Here is a 12,979-nt window from a genome sequence, read left to right as displayed (position 1 = left end):
TGGGACCCACAGAGGGAGGCTCCTGCTCACATCTGGACACCTCCGTGAGTCTTCCCTCCTCTCCGGCTCCTAGCTCCACCACGAGCAGACTCGCAGAGGGCAGAACAGAGTGCCCAAGATGCAGCATCCTCCAAGAAAGGAGGGAAAAGCACTGGGAAAAGGCCATTGCCATGTGTGTCAAAGATACTGCAAAAGAGAGCCTGCAAGTCCCCACTGGGAGCTGGTGGAGGACACTCAGAGCAGGGTTAACCTGAAAAAGCTTTTTTTCCCTTTGTCAAAGTGAGTTTAACCCAGATTGTGAAGGCATGGTCAGAAGCAGTACAGTTATCTTCCAAGTAAGGGCACAGTGTGCATCTAACCCCAAAAGGAAGAGGCAGCAAGCCACCGGGTCTGAGCGTCCCCGGTGGGCCACTCCACGTGTCTGGTTAATTACGCATCTGTCTGCTCTCTCCCACGCCTCACCAAGGACGGAAATCTTGTGAGAACTGGACCCCAGCCTGATTTGCTAACAGCTGCGTACCCAACAGCAGCCACAGAGAAGGGACTCAATAAATGCTGGTAAAATGGTTGAAGGAATGAATAAATGACTGCCATGGTGCGGCAGGGAGGGCCTTCTGGAGGCTGAGGAAATCAGGCAGGAGGCAGCAGGCCCCTGTCCTTCTCTAAGGAACCACGCCCATCATCCCTCCTGACTGCCCCTCTCCTGCCAACCTAGCCTCTAAGAGACCCCCTGGGGCTTCCCTGGTGGCGCAGTGGTGGAGAGTCCGCCTGCCGATGCAGGGGACACAGGTTCGTGCCCCGGTCCGGGAGGATCCCACATGCCGCGGAGCGGCTGGGCCCTTGAGCCATGGCCGCTGAGCCTGCGCGTCCGGAGCCTGTGCTCCGCAGCGGGAGAGGCCACAACAGTGAGAGGCCTGCATACCGCAAAAAAAAAAAAAAAAAAAAAAAAAAGAGACCCCCTGCATTAGGGGTGGGGAGCACACCTGACTCCAGGGCTTCCCTCTCTTCCCCTCTCCCACCGCCCTGCACTCCTGCAGTGGCTCAGCACACCGCCCCCCCACCGCCCCCTGTTCACTGTGCCACATCGCACCCAGAGCCAGGCCCAGCCTGCCTCCACAGGCACCACACTCCAGCCCACCACGGACCGTCTCCTCTGGACCTTCTTCAGGAGGCTCCCCCAGGCTCTCCCAGAGACACAGCTGGAATCTGACCCTGCTCATCGTCTCCCTCCCTTTCACAGCCTGACGTTAGGAATCACAGAACCTTCCATCCAGAAGGAATCAGACAGCATCTTGCTCCCAGAGGGGGAAGCGGTGTGTGCCCTTCGCTTTCTGCACTAGATCTGGCTGCCTCTCAGCTACAAGGCTGATAATCACCGTGACTTACACTTTAAAACAACACATTGCATTTTGTAGTATTTTACAAACAGGATAATATAAAAGCACAGCTTCTTTGATGACTTTAGGGAACTGTGACATGAAATGATTCCATGGAATTCCTGTGGCTTTGCTAATGTGGGGTCTGCATCCCACCCTACGGTTTCCCTCCCACCAGTTCCAGCACTTGCACAGAGAGCGTGGCTCAAACTGGGGGGAGGACTGGAACAAGCAGCCACTTCCCTTCCCCTCCCCCTGCTCCCACACAAGCCGAGAGGGCGGCAGTTACTCTCGAGGCTGCTTCAGAGAAGGAAAGGTGTGGCCATCCCTCAAGCCATCTTCACTGTACCATTTTCCTCCTGTGATGGTGAGGGCTTTTGCACTCCTGAACTCTCAGCAAGTCTTAAAAAAACAAAGTCTTGTTATCCCTGGCTTGTTTGCCTATTAGTTTACATGGAAAACGAAGTAAACAGAACGTGCTGGACACACAGTTTTTAATGAGGCTGTTAGCTCTCGCTACAAGCCTCCTTTGGGTTCTGGCTGCCTCTTCCCAACAGCGATGAAGGTCTGCAGACTCTTGATTTTATCTTTGCAAATTATTCCTTTGTGTTGAAACTAAGTCTTTATCTATCCAAACACGGAAGACAAGCAGAGTGGTGTCTGAGGCGTGGCCTACTTTCAGAGGCCAGGCTGCAGATGGAAGGCAGGCAGATCAGATAAAACAAAGTCATCTCACTTTCTAATACTTGACTGACTAATATAAAGCTGCAAATTTCAGTCACACAGATGAACAGATTCTTACTCTAGAAACATGAACTCTTGAAAACAAATTTAACGTAGGCAATTATGTGACACTGCCAGCTGCCTATCTGATACCCATTCTAGCTCTTCCTTACAGACCCTGGTTTTGATGGTGGCCACATGCTCAGCTAAAACACTGGCCTCCTCAAACTCCATTCCAGCGTCTCCATGACACAGTTCTAGTTAATAAGGCACAAAGCAAGAGCTTCTAGGAAAGCTTTCTCCTTTTTGAAATAGGTGCCACTCCCAAAGGCAGCTAGCAGGAGGAGGAAAGCTAATACTCTAAGGCTGGAGAACATAATGGGTCCCTCAATGGCACTGGGGAGGAGGTTCGCCAGCTATGAACTGCCATCATGAGACAAATAAATCTCTATTTGTAAGTCCCTATTAGGTTTCCTGTTAATTGCGGCTGAACACAATCCAAACCGATTCAAAATAGTAATATCATATATGTATGTACACATGTGTATATATAATACACTTGACACTTTACACTTAACAATGCAGTTTCCCATCTGATCCTCAAAACAGAAATACTAGCGGGATGGGGACGGATGGGGGACAAGGCTGTTGTTAGTATTCCTTCCAATCCCATCCAGCCAACTGCCTGGGCCTGGGACCTGATGGCACGCTCTGCCTTTCCTCTTCCTCAAAGCTAATCTCACCTTTTAATCCACCAGTTCTCCCACCATACAATCTCCCAACTCTGCCCACTTTTTTCCATCTTCTCTGCTGCAACTCTACTCAAGGATACTATGATTTCTAGGCTCAACCAGCCTTCTAACCAGTCTCCCTTCCTCTTGTCTTGCCAAGGAATCCATTCTCTCCCACTAGGCCATGGTTAATCATCTCAAATGCATAAGCCCTTCCAGGTCTGGTCCCTGATCATCCATCCAACTTTCTCTTTGTCACTCCTGTCCACACTCTCTACCTTCAAGTCTGGCCCTGGTCTCTAGGGTCTCCAGGCCTTTCCTTTGCCTGCTTCACAAGGCCAGCTCTTCAGGACTCAGTTCAGCCCTCTCCTAGTCCAGGAAGCCTTCTCAGGCACCACCAACACCCTACCTTCCAACACCCACATGTAGGTAAGCTTCCTGTGCTCACCTCTGGCCCTGTGCTTACCAGACTGCATTGTGCAGGCCTCTTTACCTGTCTGGGTCCCTCACTAGACCACACACTCCTTGAGACCATGACCCATGACTTATTTGTCTTTTCATCCCAGGCATTGGCACAATGCCTAGAATACAAGAATGCCTGGAGTGAAAGACTGAATGAACAATCTCCATTTTACGGATAAAGAAACTGAGGCTCAAAAAGAGAGGTACGCTCAAGACATCACAGCAAGGGTCAGCAAACTTCTTCTTAACGGCCCAGATAGTAGTAGATATTTTAGACTGGTGAGCCAAATAGTCTCTGTGACAACTATTCAACTCTACCACTGGTGTGCAAAAGCAGCCACAGACAATATGCAAATAAATGAGTGGTGCTTTATTCTGATAAAACTTCATTTCCATAGGCTGCAGTTTGCTACCCTTTACTAGAGAGAAAATGACTCACTCAGAGTCTGACAAAGAGTAAATATCAGAGCCAAGACTCAAACCCAGGCCCACAGGGATCCTTCCACCAGACAGAGCTGCCTTCCAAGATACAACTGCCTGTCAAACGTTAATTCCCTTTATCTTTCCCCATGTTGAATTTCGGTGCTAGGAGGGTACTGATGGGTGACACCCATTAGACAACAAATGAAAATGTTACCAAAAACTGGGTAACAAGGAGACGACAGTAGGAAAACTTTTATTTTTTAATGTAAATAAGAGTAATAAAAACATTTGTCTTGGGCTTCCCTGGTGGCGCAGTGGTTGAGAATCCACCTGCTGATGCAGGGGACACGGGTTCGTGCCCTGGTCCGGGAAGATCCCACATGCCGTGGAGCGGCTGGGCCCGTGAGCCATGGCCGCTGAGCCTGCGCGTCCGGAGCCTGCTCCGCAACGGGAGAGGCCACAACAGTGAGAGGCCCGAGTACCACAAAAAAAAAAAAAAAAATGTGTCTTCAATCCTAGCTAGAGGTAGCATGATTCAGGATAAGCTGAGCAGATAACTACAAGCAAGGCTTCAGAAACATGACAGAGCACCACCACATACCTTAACTCATTTTATCTTTTAACCAATTTTTATCTAAAATGATGATAAAAAAAGGAGGGTGACTAAAATCTAGCCTTTTCTTCTTGTCTTCCCCCTTCAGACTTTCTGACTTCCTGAATAATTATAGTCTTGCAATTTGCCTGGTCGTCCAAAGTTTCATTATTTGTTCTTAGAAGCTATATAAAAATCGGCAGAAGTGCAAAATTACAGTCGGTTCCGCACCTAAAATCTTCAAGGGCATTCCACTGCTCTTAGGAGAGTCCAAAACCCCAAGCCCAGAGGTACAGGCCCTTCCCACCCTGGCCCTGGGTGTGCCTCCAGGCTCAGCTCACTGCCTTCCCCCTCTGGCCACACCCTCCTTCCAGCTCCTGGAGGGCACTGCGCTCCTCTTACCTGCCCTGACTCCTGGTCATCCTCAGATCTCAGAGAGTGTACCCAGCTATGCCAAAGCTGTGCTCAACCCATTCATGGCCCTTGGTACCCTGTACCTTCCCTCTCATGTGATCTCACTTTTTCTTCACTCTGCTTGACTAGAAACTCTGTGAGGGGGGAGATCCAAGCCCATCACGGGCATCTACTTGCTGAATGAATGAGTAAACACCAGAGGGTACCAACTCCAAATTCCCATGCTAGAGTCCCAAAACCAAATGCAGAGAACCAAATGCGGGCTGCAGGCATTTTTGCCAGCTCCCTAGCCTCAGCGCTTTGGCTTAAAAGAAGCAAGATGCGTGCTATAAAGAGACCACAGGGCTTCATTCCTTTGGTCCTCCTCTCGGTCTAATGCCTGAGTCTCCCTTAGAGAGAAGTGCTTGGTGTCCTCAGAAAGAAGGAACAGAGGCAAAGGTGAGTAAGTGCCAAAGGCACTAGCTACCACCATGAATACTGCTGGTTTCCCTGCAGGGTTTCCAATTGTGCGAAGTGACTGATACAGAGTTATAGAGCTTCTTTTGATCAAAAGCACTATAATAGTGTTTTTTTAAATACCGCAGTCATCAATGAGCAGAAGTACAAACTAAACATAGAGGGGGTTTTGGCATCCTCTCAGCTCCTGCTATCATTCATGTTAAGACATCCATGAAAATGACCTGAGAACTCTCATAGCACGGCACAGGAAGAGGAATGAAGTACACATAGGAATTTCTCACTGACCAGAGGGTTAACCTGCTGATCAGTAAAAACAAGGCTGGCAGGAAAACAGCGATTTGGAGGGAAAAAAATAATTTAAGAAGTCCAAGAAGGCATTTGTTTCCAAAACAAGTTGGTTGTACACGTGCCAATGCCACCGTTCATTTACAGGGAGCTTGACTGTAGCCTGTGTTCTCCTGAGCAAAGGTCCCGCAGGTGTTACAAAGCTTGGACCACGCCTCTTTACAGGCATGAGAACTAACCCATGCTGGCTAAATTCTAATATGCACTCCTTCAATCCTTAAGAAATGCTGGTGTCAGAAGGACAAAAACAAATACCGTATGCTAACACATATATATGGAATCTAAAAAAAAAAAAAAAAAAATGTCATGAAGAGATTAGTGGTAGGATGGGAATAAATCACAGACCTACTAGAGCATGGACTTGAGGATATGGGGAGGGGGAAGGGTAAGCTGTGATGATGTGAGAGAGTGGCAGGGACATATACACACTACCAAATGTAAATTAGATAACTAGTGGGAAGCTACAGCATAGCACAGGGAGTTCACCTCTGTACTTAGTGACCACCTAGAGGGGTGGGATAGGGAGGGTGGGAGGGAGGGTGACAAAAGAGGGAAGAGTTATGGGAACATATGTATATGTATAACTGATTCACTTTGTTGTAAAAGAGAAACTAACACACTATTGTAAAACAGTTATACTCAAATAAAGATGTTAAAAAAAAAAAAAAAAGAAAGAAATGCTGGCGTGATGGCCTGGCCTTTTCATGCCTTACTTCAAGGCCCAGGGGTCAGGTTTTTCTGGGCCTGCTCTTCTCCCTGTGTCAAGAGAGGGACCACAAATACAGCCCCGCCTCAGCAGTCCCTGCAGGCGCCGGGTCGGGGGATGGTCTGTGTATAACCATAGTCCTGTTCTTTCAGTTAACAAGGCTCAGCACCACCAGACAGTCATGAGAAGATCACAGGGTTTTAATTTTTGATATTCAAATATAAAACCACATCATCTCCACACTGCAATCAGCCAGGGATTAGCATGAGCTATGGAAATACCACAGATCCAGGATAAAATGGAATTAGTGTCTGATAGCTAAAATCTTCCCAAGAAGCATCACTGAATCACAGTGAGTGCTTTGAGAACATCATCCCAGTGTGCACACATATCTGTGCACAGGGCTGCGGGTGTGGGCGTTTCACCTTCAGACAGGGTAGAGAGCAGGCTGGCCCTGGAGTCAGACTGGACTTCAGCACCACAACTCACTGCCCACTGCCCTCAGCCGTACCACCTCTTTAGGATGCTTAGCACCAGCCTTGCCTTACTCCTGAGGTTGTCATTGGGCTTGAATACAATTCTGTACATGGAAACAGAAGCCCTCAATAACTAAAGGATGCAGCCCATTTATAAGGGATCATCACCATTATTTTCATTCTCAATTCCTCTGTTAAGCTGACTTGCTATGTCAAACGGCGATACACAAAGCACTGACACAGGTGCCCTTCCTTTCTGACCTACCTGTGTTATCTCTGGCCACAAGACCCTTAGAAAAATCCCCTGGAGTCGGAGAGGTCCTGCTGTCCCACTTCACCATGTCGAGACTGTTACAATATTCCCATCTCTTCTGCTGAAGCTCTTGTAACCAGTAAGTCATGAGTTGACGATTAGGGGCCTAAAAAGAAGGAAGGGGAAAAAGTGTTATGACCATCAATAACACAGAGAGCTTAAAAAAATAATTATGGTTTGTGAGGACAGACTGGACACCTTGCCACATGAAAGGGAGAGGTAAGAAGAACAGGTCAAAGAAATTTCAATTTCAAGATTAGTAACTTTTGTTCACTTCAATTGGTCAAGAAAATAGCAATTTTTACATAAAGAATTTAACCCTAATAATAAGAAATCTTTTTAAATTCTAAAATTACAGAATAATACAATATAACATTTTCCTCAAAAGGTTTTAGGAAGGCTTGATATCCCCAGTGCCCTTTCACTCTGAGCACCTATAAATTCTCTTAAGAAGTCAAATCTCACATGGGTATGGATAACATCCCTGACAAATCAAATCAAATAATGGTATTTAGATCCTGTCGGCAACTGGGAGAGTGAGCAAAGAAAACTGCAGATTAAAAACTAGAGAGGACATCTATTACAATGGCTAAAATTTTTTTAAATTGATAATACCAAAGGCTGGAAAGGATAAAGAGCAACTGGAACTTGCATTCATTGCTGGTGGGAATGTAAAATGGTGCAGCTCTTTGGAAAACAGTTTGGCAGTTCCTTATAAACATACACTTACCAAGTGACCCAGCAACCCCACTGCTAGGTATTCAATGAAGAGGAACAAAAATATACATTCACACAAAAACCTGCCTGCAAATGTTCAGAGGCTTTATTCATAATCGCCAAAAAGTGAAAACAAGCCAAATGCCCTTCATCTGGTGAACAGATAAACTGCAGCACATCCGTACCATGAAATACTATTCAGCAATAAAAAGGAGCAAACGATTGATTCACACAACGTGGATGAATATTACATGCATATGTGAAAAAAAACAGTCCCAAAAGACTACATACTGTACAATTCCATTTATGTGACATTCTTAAAAAGGCAAAATTATAGGGACAGAAGACAAATCTGTGGTTTCCAGGGCTCGGGTGAAGGGAGTGGCTGACTACAAAGGGGCAGCACAAGCGGATTTTTGGGTAATCAACCTATTCTGCACCATGACTGTGGGGTAGATAACATGATTCTATGCATCTGTCCAAACTCAAAGAACTATATACCACAAAGAGTGAATTTCACTATAAACATTAAAAAAAAAAAAATCAACCAAGATACAGAGGGAACCCAAAACAATGAACCTAACTATAAACAAACAAACTAGATGGCAGGTGTGGGTCACAGGTCTCCAGGCTGCCCCCAAAAAGGAGTCCCAAGGAGAAGGATGCCTTGGCATGATTATGGGAACCAGGGGCATCCAGTAAGGTGTATAGACAGCAGACACGGTGGTTTCAGCACCTATAAATTCTACCCCAGGGTCAGAGGCAATTTGGAAAACTGCTCTGTAGGCCTGACAGCAAATGACAAGCCAGAGACCAAACCTCTACTGTCCACAAGCAAAGTGCTCTTGCTACAATCTGGAGTCTTTTTAGTGACACTTGCAGGCACAGCCCTGGTAAGGAAAACCATTCACTACATGATCTCTGGGTATCTTACAGAAAATCCCTCCAACTATTATCAGCCAAGCCATCATTACATCCATACATTCAACCAACATTTACTATTAATATTTATCTATCAGGAACCTGGAATCAGGGCTTGTGAGAGAGATAGGAAAAATAAATCAGTAGTTTCAAGAGTGTGTTAAGAGCTATGACAGAGGTTAGAGTGGGTGAAGTGGGGCTGGTATGACTGGAGGGTGCAGAGGAGATGGGGCAAGGGTCAGGTACTGAAAGTTTAGGAAAACTGCTACCTGTGGATTCAAAAGGTTCACAGTATATTGGCTTAATGTCTCTCTTCTCCAATAGACGTAAACTCTGAGATGTCTCCATTTTTCTAACATCCAGCTCAGTGCCAGATACATATTGGTTGATTAATAAGTGAAGAAATGAATGAACAACTAATCATAAAATGATGCAGGAGCTTGGTCTTAAACGGGAAGCAGGTGGTGGCCAGAAGGACAAGACAAAACAGAAGCTCCAGGCAGAGACCAGAGTATGTGCAAAGGCCCAGAGGCAAGAGCTCACAGGCAAGGGGAGGCTGTCAGGGGGGTGGAGCTGGGATAAGCAGGACCATGCCCAAAGGGACTCGAGTGCCTTCCTGGAGGTTTGGCAGGGCAATGATGAGATTAGACAGTCACTGCTCTTGGAAAGTGTGGGTGTGGGTGGGGTTAGGTGGGGAGAAGCAGGGATCAGGTAGAAGAGATTTGCTCAGGCCCAGGAGCCCTAAAGCACAGCTGGCATCTGAGTGGCAGTTTGGTTGCAGGGTGGACACTAGGGGCTCAGCCTGGCTCCGAGGCAGGACAAGAGACCCCAGCATTCCCAGAAGAGGGGAGAGAGTGGCTAGAAGAGTAAGGGGCTGGGAGATGGCCAAATCAGAACCCAAAGCCCACCTAATCTCTCCTCCTCCCTCCTTTCACAGAGTCCATACTGAGTCCCTAGTCTCCCAACCCCCAGCTTAGGGGAAAGTGTGTGTTTTGACAGTGGGTGCATGTGTGTGCACATGTGTGCGTGTGTTCTAGTCCTCCCACCAACTCCCCTGCCTGGCCCCCGTCCCCATCCCAGGGAGAAGACCATACTGTGTCAGATCCATCACTAACCTCTCTAGCTGTTTCCTGAAATGCAAACACCATGAGAAAGCTGCTTGTTACAAGAAAGCCTTTTCCCTTTAAATCTCTGAGTATTAAATTCTGACTGAGGAACAGTTAGTAACTTCTTAATCATCTCTCACTAAATTCCTCTGGCAAAAAAACTTTTAGATCACATGCTCTCAATGTCTGACATATTATTCATGTTACAGAAATCTGGTCAATAAGGCAGGCAAAACTACCTCGAGACAATGATTAACTGGGGTTCATTTCCTTTAAAAAAAAAAATCTAGCAACCACTAAAAACATCTCAAATTCAATCCCCAAGCAGCTGTGAAAGGCTGTTGGGGGCACATGGCTCCAGGGCATGTGCTCTGATCAAGGAGGCCCTTCCCTCAGGGAGCTGAGACCCATGAGACAGGGCAGGATTAAAAGTAGAACAGCACAATCAGCAGCGATCCACAAAGCCTCTGTGTTTCCCATTTGATATCTTTTAAACAGAGACTGAACTGAGATTTGGTTTTGTTCAGTCCAATTAGATGTAGAATCACAAACTAGTCTCTTCATTGCCCCAGTCCTGGTTAGTCAGGTAAAGTTAGTCTAGATCTGCCCCATCCAAACAGTAGCCGCTAGCCACACATGGCTCGTGAGCACGTGAAATACGGCTACTACCACATGATGAAATATTATAGACACGTTGGGTTAAATAAAATATATTTATTAAAATTAATTTCACCTGTTTAATGTGGGTATCTGAAAACTTAAAAGTATATAACTGGCGGGACTTCCCTGGTGGTGCAGTGGTTAAGAATCCACCTGCCAGTGCAGGGGACACAGGTTTGAGCCCTGGTCCGGGAAGATCCCACATGCCATGGAGCAACTAAGCCCGCGAGCCACAACCACTGAGCCCACGTGCCACAACTACTGAGCCTGCACTCTAAAGCCCACGTGCCACAACTACTGAGCCTGCGTGCCACAACTACTGAAGCCCGTGCACCCTAGAGCCCGTGCTCTGCAACAAAAGAAGCCACCACAACGAGAAGCCCGCGCACCGCAATGAAGAGTACCCCCGCTCACCGCAACTAGAGAAAGTCCACGCGCAGCAACGAAGACCCAACGCAGCCAAAAATAAATAAATAAATTTATTTTTTTAATGTATATAACTGATTCACACTGTCTTTATTGAACAGTGCTGGTCTAGATCATGATGGCAAACAAATTCCATTTTGAGAGCCAAGGTTGGTGGGAGAGCTGGCTAGGTGGGAAACCCAGCGGGTGGGAAACAGCCTTGGGATGACCAAGGGCATGGGGTTCTTAAGAGTGTGGGGCAGCCAACATTATTCACCTCCCAAAGGACTTTATGACTCAAATAACTTTCTTCTTTAACTAGGTACCTCCATATCTCCAACCACTCCCTGCTCTGTTAATGTCCATGGAGATGCCAACATTATTTGGGGACCCCAAAAAATGGGTCTGGCTGGTCTGGCTGATGGCTCACAGTTTCAGTGTCTTCACTGACCCCTCCCCAAGGAAGGCAAGGACCCTCGAGTGATCTGGCTTCACAGACAGCACCTCAAGGAGTCTATCACCACGGCTCGCTCCACTGAGCTGCAGCCCAGCTGGTGACAAATGAGCCAGTCAGTGCTGAAGCTTATCACCACCACCAGCATAACCCGGAGAGAATCAATATCTGCCCCACCATACCCCAAATCACCATTTTAAGTGCTTTAGTCCCACATTCTGGAAAGCCAGACAGACATTCCAATCATGCTGGAAGGAGCAAAGACGAGGCAAAGCTTCACAGCTCAGCAGACAGTAAGAGCCAATGCCAGGCAGGCATCCAACAGGTCAGTGTCAGCACCTACTGTCTGAAGTCTCACCAGGACCACATCCTGAGTCTCCCATGACACCATTCTCTCCAACTCCTACTCATTCTTCAAAACCCAAATAAGGTTTCCCTGACCTGCATGCTCTTTCCATCCTCGGAATGGGGAACTCACAGCACCATGTAGCCCAGGACAGCTTCCCATGGCAGTGTGTGTTCTTCACTAGTCTAAGTTCTTTCAAGACAAAGGCAAAACCTGCTGGACTCAATATGGCCCAAGATGTGTAGCACAGTGACTGGAATGCAGTTAAGCATTCATATATCTGACTCATTCTTTCCTATGTTCAGCTACTGCTACTGCCTCAAAATTGCTAAAATTATAGTTTAAATATGACACCAAATCCCAACATGAGAGACCATGCCAAACATCGTGGAAAGCCATTCTGGTTGTCCCCTACACAGCTGCATGAATGTCCTGGGGAGCTGGGGGCAGACAAGGACTGGGTGGGCACAGTCCTGATATGACAGACATCTGCTGTATTTAGGCACCATGACATGAGGTGCCAGTTCAGAGAATGGAAACCAGGCCATGCCTCATCCAGCCTGAGGTGGAATTCAGTCCCTGAAAGCTGGCTGAGAAGAACCAAGGATACTCCAGCTGTTCCCACAAGCCTTTGCACCCAGACCTCTAGCAGCCTAAAACAAGTCCACTCTTGGGGAGATGGGCCCCAGACACCTGTCCCTTCTCTTGGGCCCCAGGGACTTCCCTCTCTCCAACACCAGCTCTTTCCTTGGTGCTCAGAAAAGTCCCACAGTAAAGTTAATTCATCTCAACACACATTTATTAAGGGCCCACTCTTGCAGGCAAGTGCATTACTGGGGATGGGGGCTGGAGCCACAATCTTGCAGCACACACAGGGAGTCAGGCCTCATCTCCTAACTACATTCTCACTATACCACCAACTAACCCAAGCACTCTTATTCCCTGGGTCTCCAGCCCTTTGGTAAAGAATCTCCATCTAAAAAGACTCAGTACATGATAGAAGCTATAATAATGCTCATTTCCTTTAACCAAAAACTCCATTCCTGGGAATCTATCTAAAGTAATCCAAAAGAAGAAAAAGGAGGAACACCATATACATAGAAATGTTTGTTCATTCACTTGGTAAATATTTATTAAGAGCCTGACTTAGGCCAACGCGGCAGTCAACACTAGGGGTACAGAACTGGGTAAGACCTGGTCAATTTTCTGCTCTCAGACCCTCCCAGTTAGCAAACGTTTCCTTTATACCAGCAACAGACAGTAAGAAACATGTTCACAATTACAAACAAAACACAAAATGCATTAGGTACACATTTAAGAAATCTGTATGCATTATAGAAACAAAAAAAA

At 46.8% G+C, this 12,979-nt stretch overlaps 1 protein-coding gene across 3 annotated transcripts in view; it reads right to left on the bottom strand.

Annotated features, from left to right (window-relative positions):
• Window positions 1-12,979, bottom strand: part of TBC1D2B (TBC1 domain family member 2B) — a 92,588-nt gene that overhangs the window by 64,739 nt on the left and 14,870 nt on the right. For all 3 annotated transcript variants that reach the window (XR_010839740.1, XM_059056805.2, XM_067029444.1), the window contains one exon: window positions 6,973-7,126. Coding sequence is in view for 2 of the 3 variants with exons in the window: in XM_059056805.2 (XP_058912788.1) it covers window positions 6,973-7,126 (154 nt within the window). In the remaining variant the exon portion in view is untranslated. The remainder of the gene's footprint in view (window positions 1-6,972; window positions 7,127-12,979) is intronic.

The sequence above is a fragment of the Kogia breviceps genome, chromosome 3 (genome assembly GCF_026419965.1).
Source record: "Kogia breviceps isolate mKogBre1 chromosome 3, mKogBre1 haplotype 1, whole genome shotgun sequence".
Taxonomy (NCBI): Eukaryota; Metazoa; Chordata; class Mammalia; order Artiodactyla; family Physeteridae; genus Kogia; species Kogia breviceps.
This window is presented reverse-complemented; position numbering and strand designations above follow the sequence as displayed.